The sequence below is a fragment of the Musca domestica genome, unplaced genomic scaffold (assembly GCF_030504385.1).
Source record: "Musca domestica strain aabys unplaced genomic scaffold, Musca_domestica.polishedcontigs.V.1.1 56, whole genome shotgun sequence".
NCBI lineage: Eukaryota > Metazoa > Arthropoda > Insecta > Diptera > Muscidae > Musca > Musca domestica.
The window spans coordinates 414,253-431,545 of NW_026712356.1; the positions used below are offsets into that span (position 1 = coordinate 414,253).

General features: G+C 36.1%; 2 protein-coding genes across 2 annotated transcripts; one reads left to right on the plus strand and one right to left on the minus strand.

Annotated features, from left to right (window-relative positions):
- Positions 1-8,933: 8,933 nt before the first annotated feature.
- Positions 8,934-10,061, minus strand: LOC101895979 (fibroin heavy chain). The gene has a single exon (XM_011297367.3). It carries the CDS (start codon positions 10,059-10,061, stop codon positions 8,991-8,993), a length of 1,071 nt encoding a protein of 356 aa, XP_011295669.2. The 3' UTR covers positions 8,934-8,990.
- Positions 10,062-16,228: 6,167 nt separating this feature from the next.
- Positions 16,229-16,969, plus strand: LOC101897137 (uncharacterized). Its single transcript, XM_005190988.4, has one exon. It carries the CDS (start codon positions 16,229-16,231, stop codon positions 16,967-16,969), a length of 741 nt encoding a protein of 246 aa, XP_005191045.2.
- Positions 16,970-17,293: the final 324 nt, after the last annotated feature.

Genomic DNA, 17,293 nt, shown 5'->3' on the forward strand with positions numbered 1-17,293 from the left:
TTGGTTCAGATTTGGATATAGCTCCCATATATAACTTCGGCCGATTTACCTTTTATTGTGCACCAAACGTCTAATATTTGTCCAAATGGGATGGAATTTGGCACATACGACCGAATTGAGTCTAGAAGCTAGTATGTCAAATTTGGTGAAGATCGGTTCAGATATAGCTATAGCCTCCATATATATTATTCATCCGATTTGTTATATTTGTTACCCACAACCGTAATATGCACTCCGTAACAACGATATTCAGGGAAATATATCAAATACAGCTCAGAAATATCTTTGCCAAATTTTATCGAGATCGGTTCAGATTTGGATATAGCTCCCATATATATATTTATCCGATTTCAAATTAATTGTGCACCAAATGGTCAATACAAGTCCGAATTTAAAAGATACAAATGCTTCGGCATGTTTAGTCCTTTGAACTTTAAATTATAATTATAATCATAGCGTGTATGATTGAATTCTCCCATAAAAACTTTTAATTGTTATGTGGAGCTCTACTAAATTAGCAAAGTGGTGTAGGGTATCATAAAGTCGGCCCCGCCCGACTTTAAGACTTTCTTTACTGGTTTTTATATGTAACTAGCTGAACCCGGTGCGCTTCGCTACCCCTTTTGATTTTATATGCATTCAAAATTTTATTTACGAATATATGTTGGATAAAGAAAAACAAATTTAAAAGTTAAAATATTAAAATATATTGCACTAATTTAATGCGTTAATAAACAAAATCATTACAAAAGCAGTAACATGACATGCATACACGAAGGGTTTGTCCTTTGGATTTATTTATTTCATAGCAAATACCAAGCGTGCAGGAAATTGCAATTTTTTTAAGTAGAGTGGTTTTTCTATTGCAATTAGTGAATTCGAGATAGCAACATACTTCGCCGTAATAAGCGTATTTTAAATAAATTGTTGTGTTGTTTTTTAGTGTTAGCCTAAGGCGTTTTAAAAAAATTACTTTTACACCAAACTCCGCCACACCTTTCATAATTCATTGAAACTGGTGCGTCAAATATGTGAAATCGGCCGAGAATATATATATGGGAGCTATATCCAAATCTTAACTAATTTCCAATTAATTTATCACATTTATTATTATAACCAAATTCCACCACACATTCTGAATTTCATTGGAATCGGTCATATATATCGTGTTTGGTGCATAATATGTATGATATCGGCCGAAATATATATGTTAGCTATATCCAAACCTCAACTGATTTCAATATAATTTGGCAATTTTTGCTGGTGCCAGATTTTGTCTCTCTCGCTTTGGGTGCATCAAATATGTGAAATCGGCTGAGTATATATTTGGGAGCTATAATCACATCTAAGCGTATTTGAATATAATTTGTCAAATTTATTTTTGTACCAAATTTAGCCACTCATAATCAAAATCCCGTTACATATTCCAAATTTCTTTGGAATCGAACATACATATCGTGTATGGTGCATAAAATACATGAAATCGGTCCAAAACATATATGAGAGCTATATCCAAATCTGAACCGATTTTAATATAATTTAACAAATGTATATTTGTTTTAATTTCCGCTACACATTCCAAATTTCATTGAAATTAGAGATACATAGCGTGTTTGGTGCATCAAATACATGAAATCGGTCGAAAATATATATGGGAGCTACATCCAAATCTGAACCGATTTCAATTTAATTTGACAAATTCATTTTGGCTCCCAATTCCGTTACTTATTTTAAATTTCATTAAAATTGGAAATACATGTCGTGTTTGGTCCACCAAATACATGAAATCGGCCGAAAATGTATATGGGAGCTATATCCAAATCTGAACCGATTTCAATATAATTTGGGAAATCAATTTTTTAGATAAAATATATCACACGTTTCAAATTTCATTGAAATTGGGGATACATAGCGTGTTTGGTGCATCAAATACATGAAATCGGTCGAAAATATATATGGGAGCTATATCCAAATCTGAACCGATTTCAATATAATTTGACAAATTTATTTTCGGATTAAATCCCGTCACACATTCCAAATTTCATTGGAATCGAACATTCATATTGTGTTTGAGGCATCAAATGAACGAAATCGGTCGAAAATATATATGTGAGCTATATCCAAATCTGAACCGATTACAATATAATTTGGTAAACTTATTTTTGTTCCAAATTCCGTTACGTATTCCAAATTTGGAGACTGTATCTTCAACCAATCAATAGATATGTGCATATAAAATCTAAATTTTTGGGAGGTACCTCCGATTCTGATGCTATATCTCCAGTTCCAAGTGGAAATTCAAAAATGTATATAGCCTATGTTACTTTCAGGCGATGTTGCAGTATATATGGAAATTTTCAGGAAAATCTATTCAGCGGTTTTCGAGTCCATAAATTACAAACAAACAAACAAACAAACAAACAAACAAACAAACATACAAACATTTTCCTCTTTTATAGATATAGATATTCAAAATATACACAAACACGATTTTTATACCCTACACCACAAGGTGGTCAGGGCATTATGTCTTTGTGCATTTGTTTGTAACAGGCAAAAGGAAACGAGATAGACCCATAGTTCCTTTTGATGATCTGCATAGAATCACATTCTGAGTCGATTTATGCATGTCCCTCCGTCTGTCCGTCCGTCCGTCCGTCTGTCCATGTATTTTTGTAAACAAAGTACAGGTCGCATTTATTGCCCTATCCAGATGAAATTTTGCACAAATCATTTGTTTGGCCCAAGGACGAACCCTATTGAAATTGGAAATAATGGGTTAAAATTTAGATATAGCTCCATATATATCTTCGTCCGATTTGCCTTTTATTGTGCACCAAACGTGTAATATCAGCCCGAATATCATGGAATTTTGCACATACAACCAAATTAGGCCTGCCAAATTTGATCGAAATCGGTTCAGATATAGCTATAGCTCCCATAAATATTGTTTATCCGATTTGTTATTTTTGTCCTCTGCAGCCGTAATATCCACTCTGTAACACACTTTTGACACAGTTGAAAAAATATTTTGTTTTACCTGGAATAAATAAATGTTTACATTATGAAATTTTAGGTTTCTAATCAAATAATAACATTCTGATTTGTGATATTAATATTTATATTATAAGACTTTTAATATGATAACTGGAAACGTCTCCAAATTTAATCTGTTCTTTTCAAAAAGAGCTTGCATATACAGGGTGAGATAAAAAAACTGCAAAAAAGTCAAACTCCATTTTTTTACATTTTTTTTTAATTGACTGAAATGAAAGCAAAAAATGTCGGAAACAGCGGTCAATGAAATCGTCGAATCGAATTTTGCTCTGCGGTATTTTGACCCATTCCTTGCGAAGCGCTTGCTTGAAGTGATCGACACTTTTGTATTTGTTAGTGCCAACCTTGCTTTCCAAAATACTCCAGACACAATAGTCCAACGGATGGTGGCCATTGTGCGCTGGCGTTACTCGCTGATGCGAGTAATCTCATTTTGTAGCCATTCTTGGGTGGCGCGTGCTGTGTGCGATGGTGCTAAGTCCTGTTGGAATATCCAAGGTCTGCAGCCGAAATATTTGCGCGTCCATTGCTTTAATACACACTCCAGAATATTTTCGCGATAATATTCGGCATTTATTCGGATGCCACGTTCGATTAATACGAGGGACCATCGGCTATGGCGGCCCACACTATCACCATGGCCGGCGCTTGAGTTGTGTTGGCCAACTGAAGGTGCACATTTTCTGCTAACCCCCTGGGCAAGTAAACATGATCATTTTGTTTGTTTACAAACTGCTGGACAACGAATGTTCGGCAAATTCGGCAGTTCACCACTTTCGGCCAAGCGAAGCAACTTTTAGGTCTATTGAGTCTATTCTTTCTGTTGCGGTGTAAATTCGTGAACTTTTTGAAATTTCAATGGCTTTATCTCGAACTCATTTTTCAATATTTTCCGAATGGAATATTTCATATGTTCAGCTCACGATCCATTTTCGGCCACTGCAACGCGAGTTTCGACACTATGATCAAGTCGCTTTTTTACTTTTCTAACCATTTCTGCTGATGTTGCTGTTTTCTTTCGTCCACTTCCTTGACGTCGGCCTACGCTACCAGTATCACGGTAACGAGCGATGGTACAAGACACAAACGATTTATTCACATTTATATGCTGTAGTGCTCTACCGATAGCCACTTCTGGTTTTCCAGGCAAATATAAAGAAATCGCACTATCACGCTTGATTTCCATCACCAATAACTATTTTTCTGGACAATTCGCACCAAAATGCTTTTATACGCTTGTAAAGAATATAATTAACTGTCACAGCTGTCGGTCGAGTGGCTTAGAAATGGCAGCAGTCTGAATTTGGTTGCAGTTTTTTTATCTCACCCTGTATATCCAAATCTGAACCAATCTTGACAACATTTTAGGCACTTATTTGTAAGATGTATCTGATATATGGTACATGTGAGAGACTTAAAACCCCAAAACGGATGAAACATGTGCATGGGAGCTATAGCTATACCTGAACCATTTTGCATCAAATTTGAGAAACTTCCTTCAAGGCTGAATTCAGTCGGATGTGCCGAAAATTCACTCAATTTGTGCTGATGTTAACCAATTGGTGCGCAATAAACCTGAAATCTGATACACATATGTACAAGAGCTATATCCAAATCTGAACCGATCTTTATTATATCATTGTTGTGGAGTGTATATTTCGAATTTAAAGAAGTTAAATGCCAAATCGGATGAAAGATATGTTTGGAAGCTATATTTGAACTATATTTTAGGGCAGAATATTTCTAGGCAGAAATCAGTCACATATGCCGAAATTTGGATGAATATAGCGCATATGGCGCACAATAAAATTTAAATCGGACGATGATATATCTAAATTTTGACTAATTTTTACTAATTCAATTGTGATCATCTCAATCGGACAATATATGCGACTTGTACTTTGTTTAAAAAAGTAAAAAAAAAACATTAAATTTAAATTGGCTAAAGAAAACAATTTTATGTAAAAATATCTGTACTTAAACCTTTCAAAAAACCATAAAGTGGGTGAAGCCGTTATATGGTATTAAAACGGGAATCTATATAGACAATATAATATACAAGGATTGTTATATATTGCACGTCTTTCATGGGTAAATGTGAACAGGATTATAAAAATACCGTTTATGGAGAGGTATCGTTGTATGGGGGCTATACGAAAACGTGGACGGATATACCTCATTTTGAACCTCTACGTCAAATAATGTGGGCTGTAAAATAATTTGAACAGACATATATATATATATATATATATATATATATATATATATATATATATATATATATATATATATATATATATATATATATATATATATATACATATATATATATATATATATAGGGCTCTATATTTAGGGATGTTGCAAATGGAATGACAAGGCTAATATACCCTTTTCAAGGTGCAGGATACGAAAATACATGGACAGACGGACGGACATATATGTATCGAGTTAGAATGTGATTGTATGAATATCATCAAATGGACTCTATTTCATTATCTTCTTTCATGTTATAAACTAATGTACAAACATATAATCCCCTGTATCACCGTGAGACATACCCTACGCCACAAGGACTGATTTTCATTATTACACAAAATGTGTATCGTCGGAACAGCGTGTGCGCGTCCAATATTCGGAAATACGATGAGTTATAATTTTACAAGAAAGCATTTTGCAACTAGTTATATTTGCACAGTGGTGTACAGAGGTCAAGTTTTGGTACCCATATAACTGTACCACCAGATATTTAGTATTTTATAACACAGTTTTCACCGGAATTGATTCAAATTTTGCATTAAGAGTTCGTAATGGGTATTGCTTGCTATGGCAGAAAATAACCTGTACAGGATTTAGTTCGCGGTGGTCACTGCTTTTTGTGACACAAATTTTCCCTTACATATTCACGTCTTCGTTTAGCCCCCATATAACGGTAAGCAAAAATTTTAGAAACATTTTTTAACAGAATCATCTTAAACATAGTGTTTGAAGGTAAAGTGGCTGTAAAGGTCCCCTTTTTCGTATAGCCCATATCAACGAAACGTTGATATGGAATTTTAGCAATTTTGATATTCCGATTTAGGTTGGTATATAGGGTTTACACGTGGTACAATGATATCAAGGTAGGGCTATGATACCATATGATTTTAATTTTTTTATTTTCTTGGTTTATGTATGTGTTTTCTTTTCAATAACAAAAAAATTGTTCAGAAAACATTCAAATTCGGGTGTTTTCAAAATGTTTATTTCAACGTATGCATTGACAAAATCTAGAGTTTTTGTAGCGAAATAATCCTTTAGAGATATATAGTACATGATTTTCAATTATTTATTCAAAATAAATGCAACAAGTTGTTTGATTTTTTATTGTTTGATACTAATTCTGACATTACAAGCCAAACAGGTAGACCTCTATACTTGCATTTTTTTTCAAAGTGAAGTTTTGATTAAGAAATGTTGTCCAGCTGAAAAAATTGTGAATTTTGAGTATTTTAAAGGCCTAGAACGAATCTGAAATTTTAAGGTTGACTTTTAGCTGACGCAGTATCGTGAGATTCTATGTCGATTTACCCATGTCCGTCCTTCTGTGGAAGTTACTTTAGCTTCCGAACAAAATGAAAGATCTAAATGAAATTTTGCTGAGATTTATTTTGGGTACGAAGCATTTATGGTATTAAAAATAATCCGTAATGGGTACCACCACGTTTTCTTATGGCCTGCATATAATAGTATTACCCGATATTTATACCCTACAACACTATGTGTTGGGGGTATTATAAGTTTGATTGGGCCAGAATTTATGTAACACCTCGAAATATTGGTTTCCCATATAGGAAAGTATATATGGATCTTCCTAGCTCGCCGAGCTGAGTCGATCTAGCTATGTATGTCCCTCCGTCCGTCTGTCCGTCTGTCCATGTTAATTTGTAATCACTCTACAGGTCGCAATTATGGCCCGATCTTCACGAAATTTAGAATGTAGGTGGGGTTAAGGTCAGAATAGAACCCTAGGTCAGAATAGAACCCTTTTGGAGATGATCGCATAATATTTAGGGGTTGAAATGGACCAAAAGCTGAAAAAATTCCTGATTTTGCAGTTGCTCTACAGGTCGCAATTATAGACCAATCGACGCGGAATTGCGCATGTAGCTATAGTTTAGGGCGGGTAAGAAGCCTTCCAATTTGGGTGGTCATCGGATAGTATTCAGCGGGTAAAATAGACCATATCTTTTGTGTTGAAAAAAATCAAAATTTTTCATTAAACCGCGAATATTTTAAATCCCGGCGAAATCAAAAGCCATGACAAGGTTACCTCTGTTCTTTACATTGATGTTAACATCCATCAAATCGGATATATAGCAAAATATGTGCGATATATGTGTCTATCAAAGAAGATATGCTTGAAAGATCTCTTATATGTCGAGAACGGCTGAACTGATTTCGACAGTTCTCATTAATTCAGAATGGCCTCTTCGCAGGAAAGAAAAAACGCCTAAAAAATCGCATAAAAATATCTTTCTAAAGATGAAAATATTGATTTTGTAATATTTTCTCATATTTTTTCAATTTTGTCATATTTTTGGCATATTTTCATTTTGAATTATACATTTGGTGATATTTCTACAGCTAACAAAACTAAGAAGTTAGGATATCAGGATATCATATACAGATCGCATTTATGGCCCGATCCATACGAAATTTTGCATGGGTATAAGATGAGGGTCAGAATAGAAGCCTACTCTTTTTGGAGATAATCGCCATATATTTAGGGGTTGAAATGGACAAAAAAATGCAAAATTGTCAGCAAGTCGTAATTATCGCCCGATCCTCACGCGCATTTAAATGGAGGATACCGGACATTGCAAAAGCCAAATAGTTTTGGATGGCCATCCAAAAATATTCAATGTGTGAAATAGTTTGCCAACTTTTGTAGACAAAATACGAAAATGACCATTCCAGTGTCTTTTTGGAGAATTCACAAATACAGGAAAGACGCACTTCTGACTATTTCGTTAAGGCTGATTTCGTTGAAGAATATAGTCAAATGTCTGTATCTCACATAGATGCGTTTAAGTCAAAAACCAATAATAAATGTTAATCTTTTGCCACTTTTGAGAGATTATAGGTCTTTGGGAGATATTGGTTCCAGATCTAGGAAGACCATTTACGTGCAACATCTACCAATAAATTGGAAATGAGCAAATTCGTTTAAGTTGCTATTATTCGAAAATTAGAGAACGAAACCTGATGGTTTTCTTTAATTATTTGTCACAATATCTTGTGGAATTCTTTCGAGTATATGGCCTATATATATATACTGTATCATTTATTATAGTGTTGTAGGGTATTCAACAGTCGGCCCCGCTCGACTGTAGCCTTTGCTTACTTGTTAGTATATTATATGTTTAAAGGAGTTTTTTAAATCATTGGTATTGCAAATTCATTGTAACCAAAAATACATATCCCGCTCGAATAATAGATCTCAGCACTTACGCAGAAGGAAACGAAATAGTCTTATAGTTCCTTTTATAAAAAGTTCTAAAAAGAAAAGGTAAGAGGGAGGGACTAATGGTTCCTCAATGAAACTTTTGGAGCGCCCCCAGACGGGCGTGATTGCTTTATAGAATTTTCAGAGGCGACTTTGAAGTTTATAAACTTGGTTGGTTTATGGAATTTTTGAATGTGTTCCATTATAAATTTTGGAAAAAGTCCCGTTCAAATACAAAAGTAGTCTCCTTTATGGACTCCCAGACGATTATTAAGATTTTTCCGACAACTATACATACCAAATTAGAAATCATATCAAATCTTTAAATAACTTTCGAAATAACTTTTTATTTAAAATGTAAATACATTTTGTAAGAAAAATTTACAAACATAAAAAAAAATTGTATCAGCTTTGCCTCATCAGGCTCTAAAAATCACACAACAATTTACGAACGGAAACGGCGGATAACGGAGGCAGGCAAGTAGGTAGAACTAGTAGCGGCTTGGAATGCACCACTTTGTTGACCACCGGCAGCGGCTTGGAATGAACCACCTTGTTGTCCAACTGTACCTACTTGGAATGAACCACCTTGTTGTCCGACGGTACCAACTTGGAATGAACCACCTTGTTGACCAGCTGTACCGGCTTGGAATGATGCACCTTGTTGAACAGCTGTAGCAGCGGGAGCAGCAGAAGCAAAGTTCAAGGATGAAGCAACACCACCATTGATGTGTTCCGATTTACCACCCAAGGCATCATATTCAGCTTGAATGGCTCTTTGGGCATTGGCAGCGTCTTCAGGGGTACGGTATTTGACAAAATGAACTTCAGGTTTGTGGCTAACATTTTCGTTGGCGGTATTCAATTTGTTGGCCAAAGCAGAGAGATCGGCTTGTTTGCTGAGAACGTAGATGGCGGTTTGTTGTTCAGCAGCGGACTTGGCCAAACTCAAGGCAGCATTTTCCAGACCTGTGTTTTCGGGACCCTTGATGAAAATAACACGGAGTCCTTGTTTGGTAACACTGTTGATTTGGTTGGAAGCGGCAGGTTCAGTGAAATCTTCTTCGTTGGCGGTGAAAGTATAGAACTCCTTCTCTAATTCAGCTTGGGCGGGAGCAACGTTAGATGCACCAACGAAGGAACCTTGTGAGCTGCCAGTGAATGCTGGACTGGCAGACGACGAGGCAGTAAATGAGGAACCTGAACCGGATACACCGTATGATGAAGTAGCTTCCAAAGCTGGACCGCTACTGCCTGAAACGCCAAAGCTACTACCACCAACAACACCACTTGACACGCTTCCTCCAAGGCTGCCACTGGAACCAACACCGAAGCTACTACCAGCACCAACACCACCTGAGACGCCTCCTCCAAGATTCAAGGCATCAAAGGAACCCGAGCCAGAAGCAGCACCAGCATTGAATGATCCACTGCTGACTCCAGAACCTCCTCCAACTTGATAATTATATTGGGCACAAGCCGTAGCCACTAAACACAAGACAATGAAGGCGCGCATGTTTAGCAGGATGTATTCGTTATGTTTTCAGATACTACTGAAGAGATACTGAAAAGTGGACTGAATTCTAACTGCACAACGAACCATTTTTATACAATGGAAAATTAAAACAAAAAAAATTTTGAAAATTAAAAACATAAATAATTATTCTTTTGCCATGCATAAATCTTTTGAAAAACGGGTGCAAATGCAACTCATTTCTCGCAAATGTGAATTTAATTTGTTTAAAATGCTTACTACTCGTATAACTTGTTTTCTCTAGAATCGTGGAATATTTTGACTTTCTAAACATAAATCTAAACGTTCAATCTCAACTGCAATCAAATAGATATCAATAAATGTTCAAGTTGTTGTTTTCGATATGAGGTTTCCGTGTCTGTCTTGCAAATTCAAAAGAGCTTTTGCCTAAATTAAAATACAAGGCGTGATGCCTATCTAATAAGTCTGAGATGCATATTAAGCCAGTTTAGAATTTAACTTGTTGCTAATGAAATAACGAAAGTTCTCAAATGTATGCTTTTAACAATTTTATGCGAAATAAAACATTTTGGGCGATCTTAATTAGAAGAGATCTTATATAAATTTGAATGTTTTGAAATGATTTACGTCATTAGTGCTTTTAATCTCCATGATGGAAGTGTTGAGCAAAGCTCTCTATCCTGGCTGGTGCGCAGGATAGCTCTAAAAAGGAGTATCTAATATGGTATAATCTTGGTACATCGTACTTAGATTGAGTACGGAGATGGGTAATATTGGTGCACTCTTTTTGGTACCTCCACTACAACAGGTCAGAATTTTCGAATAACCATAAGTTATAAAAAGTAAAATAAATCAAATATTCTTTGACAACACAAGATATGGTGTGAAGATAGGATATAGCCATTAAATCCTTCTAGTACCTCCTCCACAACGGGTCAACATTTAACTCTCATAACATTCAAAACAAGTCGATTTTTATCAAATGTTGTGTATTCAAATTTTTCTCTCAACTTTTTCTGGCAACACTCCCACAGAACCAATCAGTGATTTTCTTCAAACTTTGCACATTCCTAATTGTTTAACGATTGGAAAGTCAAACGCCTTAATTTTTACATTTTTATACCCTCCACCATAGTATGGAGGGTATATTAAGTTTGTCATTCCGTTTATAACACCTCGAAATATACATTTTAGACCCCACAAAGTATATATATTCTTGATCAGCATAAAATTCTATGTCGATTTATCAATGTCCGTCCGTCTGTCCGTCTACCCGTCTGTCCGTCTGTGGAAATCACTCTAGCTTCCGAACGAAATTAAGTAGGTTGATAAAATTTTACTCAAATGTGTACTATGTCTGCAGGACTTTTGGTATTGAAAATGGGCCATATAGGTCCACGTCTTCGGATAGCTCCCATATAACTGTACCTCCCGATATTCGGTATTTTGATGATTTTAGCTACATTATTTACCGGAATTGTTTCAAATTTGGTATTTAAAGTTTTTAATAGATACTACAGCATAAAACAGAAAATGGGCAATGTAGGTCCACGTCTTCGTATAGCCCCCATGTAACGGTACCCCCCGATATTCGGTATTTTGATCATTTTAGCCACATTATTTACCGGAATTCTTTCAATTTTGGTATTTGAAGTTCGTAATGGATACTACATCCTAAGACAGAAAATAAGCCATGTAGGTCTACGTCTTCGTATAGCCCCCATATAACGGTACCCCCCAATATTCAGTATTTTGATGATTTTAGCGACATTATTTACCGGAACTATTTCAAATTTAGTATTTGAAGTTCGTAATGGATGCTACAGCCTATCACAGAAAATTGTCTGTGCAGGACTACGCCTTCGTATAGCCCCCATATTACGGTACCACCGATCTTCGGTATTTTCATGATTTTAGCGAACCTATTTACCGGAATTGTTTCAAATTTTGCATTTGAAGTTCGTAATGAATACTACAGCCTATGACAGAAAATTGTCTGTGCAGGTCCACGTCTTCGTATAGCCCCCATATAATTGTCTGTGCAGGACTACGCCTTCGTATAGCCCCCATATAACGGTACCACCGATCTTCGGTATTTTCATGATTTTAGCGAACCTATTTACCGGAATTGTTTCAAATTTCGCATATGAAGTTCGTAATGAATACTACAGCCTATGACAGAACATTGTCTGTGCAGGTCCACGTCTTCGTATAGCCCCCATATAACGGTACACCCCGATATTCGGTATTTTGATGATTCTAGCGACATTATTTATCGGAATTGTTTCAAATTTCGCATTTGAAGTTCGTGAAGTTCGATATAACAGCCTATGACAAAAAATTTTGTGTGCAGATCCACGTTTTATAACCACCATGGTACCTCCTTATATTCGACGATTTTAGCTACATTATAAACAGATTTTTTTCAAGTTTCACATTTGAATATTGTGATATAAGTTGCCTTGTGACAAAAGTTGCCTATGCAGGTCCATGTCGCCATATAGACTCTAATATACGGCTACACGATTTTAACAGAATTTTAAAATCCTTTTATTTATTTATTTATTTTTTTGAAAATTGTTGAATTCGTACCAAATGGTGGAGGGTATTCAAAGTTCGGCCTGGCCGAACTTACAGCTTTTTTACTTGTTTTATTTTATTAAATTAAAGCAAAAATGTCGGAAATAGCATCAAATTTTAGAATAAGTTCAGATTTGTTCGAATTGGTCACCATTGGCACGAATTATGGCCTTCAAACGGTCAATGAAACCGTCACACGCTCTGCGGTATTTTGGCCCATTCCTGGCGAAGCGCTTGCTTTAGGTGATCGACACTTTGGTATTTTTTAGTGTCAACCTTACTTACCAAAATACTCTAGATACAATAGTCCAACGGAACGAGGAACCTCATTTTATAACCATTTTTTGGTGGCGCGTGCTGAAAGTGATGGTGTTGAGTTCTGTTGGAATGTCCAAGGTCTGCAGCCAAAATGTTTGCATGCCCAAGGCTTTACTACAACCTTCAGAATATTTTCGCGATAATATAATATTTTGTTTGTTTACAAACTGCTTGACAACGAATGATCATTTTCAATATTTACCGAATGGAATATTGCGATATTTTCAGTTCACGAGTCATTTTTCGGCCACTGCGACGCGGGTTTCTATCAAGTCGCTTCTTTACTTTTCGAACCATTTCTGTTGATGTTGCTGTTTTCCTCCGTCCACTTCCTTGACGTCGGCCTACGCTACCAGTATCACGGTAACGAGGGATGGTACGAGACACAAAAGTTTTATTCACATTTAAATGCTGAAATGCCACTTATGGTTTTCCAGCCAAATATAAATAAATCACACTATCCATTATGAATAACTTTTTTTGGGAAAATTCTCACCAAAATGCTTTTGTACGTTTGTAAACAATATAATCGCACTGGAATAAATTTAACAGCTGTCCGACGAGTGGCTTAGAAATAACAGCAGTCTGAAATTGGTTGCAGGTTTTTCAACTCACCCTGTATATAGAAGTTAAAAATAATATTTTATTTTATATTTATTCACAAAATGTGTAAATCGGCAGCTTATGGTCGTTGGATGTCGACGGCTTGAATGCATTCAGGAATTACCATGTTTGTGTTCGAAGTGACGTCGGCATTCGGAGTGTTGACGATTTGATGTTAATCGGCAACTTATTGTCGTCGGATTGAATGCAGTCTAAGATAATGAGATTGGTGCACTTAGTAACGTCGGCGTTCGGAATGTTGACGTTTTGAAGGTAATCGTGAACGTTAGTGAATGATCATCGGGCTGACAAGTGGCGTATAATCGGGACTTACGATATAGGTGGTTGGGATGTTGATGTTCAGGTCTGCGGAGTAAACTCGTGGTATAAGCGTTAGCAATTCACTTAAGAGATACTCGGGAGCAGCTGTCTAGATTTGATGGATTGGAAATCGAGCGGGTTTGTTATCTCACACTGGATATGCTCGGGGCAGTCTTCGTAGAAGGGCTGTAATTCGGGTTCGGCAGCTTACTATGGATATCTTCTGCAGCCGATATCTAAGCCTTCGCAGATAGACAGGGGCTCGTTCGGATTCGACAGCTCACTGTGTGTATGTTCGAGTTTAGCCATTTGGGTCGTGTACAATAGCTAGGAAATTTTTCAAGCATTATGGTTTATGAATACATCTACTCCACTACCAACAATTGAGCTATGCTACGGAATAGTGAACCGAAGGTCCTGCAGAAAAGCGAATCGGAGCTCCTCTGTAAACTAGTTACAGGCTACTCAACTTTATGAGAGCCAGACTTGGAAAAGGTTTTCCCAGCTAACGTTTTTGTAAATCGAAAAAAATAAAATGATGAAAATCAGGAGCTACCTTTTGCTAAGACCTCTGAAGCAACCCATAGCAAAATCAATAAAAATTATTCGATTCGGTGAAAGGCTTACAACCGAAACCTAAATTGTCCATTATGCGACTAACGGATGCTGGGTCGGTTGGTTGGTGTTGTTATCGTCCAATATTCTTGTAGTCTTGCTGTGGCCGGATGACATCGGATACCGCCTGTAGCCTGGGTATTCGTGACACAATCATGGCTTTTTACTTCAACATGTTACCAAATTATCCTTAAAAAATTCTGTTAAAATTTTAAAAATACCGAATATAGCCGTTATATTGGGATCTTTACGACGTGGACATACATAGATATTGTTTGTCATAAGCCATTACCATATTCAAATTCGAAACTTGACATAAACGGTGAATAATGTAGCTAAAATCATCAAAATATCGTATATAAGGAGGTGCCGTTAAATTGGAGCTGTGCGAAGACCTGGACCAGCATAGACAATTTTCTGTCACAGGCTGTATCATCCATTACGAACTTCAAATACCACATCTCAAAGAATTTCGGTGGGTATTGTACCTAAAATCGTCAAAATACCGAATATAGGGAGGTACTGATATATGGGGCCTATACGAAGACCTGGACCCGAAAAGACAATTTTCTGTCACAGACTGTAGTTCCCATAACGAACATCAAATACCAATTTTGAAACAATTCCGGTTAATAATGTCGCTAAAATCATCAAAATACCGAATATCGGGAGGTACCGTTATATGGGGGCTATATGGCCCATTTACAAACTTAACCTGCCTACTGGAAAAATAAACATGTGTGCAAAATTTTAGCCATCTATCTCAATTTATTCGAAAGTTAGCGTGATTACAACAGAAAGACAGACGGACAGAATTTACGCTGACTTAGAATTTTACGCTGATCAAGAATATATACTTTGTTGGGTCTAACATGAGTATTTCGAGGAGTTACAAACGGAATGACAAAGTTAATATACCCTCCATAGTATGGTGGAGGGTATAAAAAAGCAAATACTTTTTCCTACTCTTTGACGATTAAAAATTAAAAAAAATAAAAGTTTCGTTTGTAAAAATATGGGTTAGACAATTAATTTTAAGTAGTAATAATTGCCAAAAATTCTTAAGGAAATTTGTTATTTGGTAATGAGAATCAGGAATCCTGTATGTACATAGTTTTATTTGCATTTTGATCCAACCAAAAACATCCAACCAAAACACATTTTTCAATTATGGTCTTAAGTAAGTATTTGTGTTTTCGATAATGACCAATATTAATTTTGTTACAAAATTTATAAAAACTAATCATTCATTTAATTCACTACCACAATTTTTTTAATTTGTCTTTTATAAAAGTTCTGAAAACACATCACACGTGATAACTTTGATGAATATTTTTAAATATGAATAGTTATTGAAAATTGCCTAACATTAATATAATTATAAAAACATAAAGCAATCCAATTAAGCTAAACGAGCCTCTCCACTTGACCATGTGAGGTTCTACGCATGTGCGGTAGCCTCTAGTAGACAGCTCAGAAACTACTCCGACTAATAAATGAATAAATATCCATCGATCTGAATATAAACATAAGATATATGCTTATAATCAGCAGGTAAATTATGGGTTAGTAGGTTGTGATTTACGTCTATAGTGTTACAGTTCTGATTGTTTTGCAGTTTCTTTAGGTATACTAGAATCAGATAAGCCGAAAGATATCGAGGTATAAAATAGATAACATTTTGTTGTATCTTATCATTCTTAAAGAGTCGTTGGTATATAGAACATTAGAGGCATCCATTCTGAAAAAAAATGCGTGCTATCCTCATAGTCTTATCTCTGGTGGCAGTTGCCTCAGCTCAATATAATTATCAAATTGGAAATGACGGTGGAGTCAGTGGAGGGCAACTTGGAGGAGGATTTACTAAGAGTGGAGCCCCAGTTGGTTCGAATAACGATTTGAGTAATTCCTTTGCAAACAATGCCGATGGTTCACCTTTGGAAAGATCATTCTCTAATGAAGGCATCGATAACGGCGAACCTTCTTTCGCCTCTGACGAATCTGCTCCAGCTAACCAATTCATAACATATACAGTTGATGAAAATGATTTCAAGGATAAAAATGCCGATCGTGTGTTACAGTCTGTAAAGAAACCCACTCGTGTTGTTTTCATCAAAGGACCATCGAATAAACACCTTGAAGATGCCATATTATCGTTGGGCCAAAAAACTCCTCAAACTGCCATCTATATCCTGAACAAACAGCCCGACCTCCATGAATTGGCAAACAAACTGAACTCCATTAATGAGAACAGAAACAATCGGCCCGAAGTTCACTTTGTTAAATACCGCACACCCGAGGATGCTCTCAATGCTCAGAATACCATTCAAGAACAATACAATGCTTTAGGTGGAACTTCTAAAGCTTTTGATGGTGGTTTTGCGTCCAGCTTGAATTTTGCCTCTCAAGCACCTATTCGTGCCCCATCTGCTGTTTCTGTCCCCGAAAATAGCTATTTGCCAGCATCCATCCTGCGATTGTTCCGTCTTTAAGTACAGTTCTTTGATTTGAATTTTCAAGACTGAAAAATTATGTTTTTACTGTTGTTATTTGTTTAAATTTTTTAATAAATAGTTCTGTTAAATATGTTTTACAATTGGTTTTATTAACTCATTAATTTAATTTCTGTTGTCACAGATGGAATGAGGTGAGTCCTTCGACGAGTAGAACCCAAGTCGTTTCGACCCGGTTATTCTGAGGTTGCTTAGTATTGGAAACGTATTAGTAAAGACAGACCAAAAGTCGGGTTGGGCCGACTGTGTGATACTTTACATCACAATGCATATTTACCAGATCTACCCGTTTATTCCTATCAT

What these genes read in the sequence shown, in the direction of transcription:
- LOC101897137 (XM_005190988.4), top strand. Translation starts at nt 16,229, where the DNA reads ATGCGTGCTATCCTCATAGTCTTATCTCTGGTGGCAGTTGCCTCAGCT.
- LOC101895979 (XM_011297367.3), bottom strand. Translation starts at nt 10,061, where the DNA reads ATGCGCGCCTTCATTGTCTTGTGTTTAGTGGCTACGGCTTGTGCCCAA.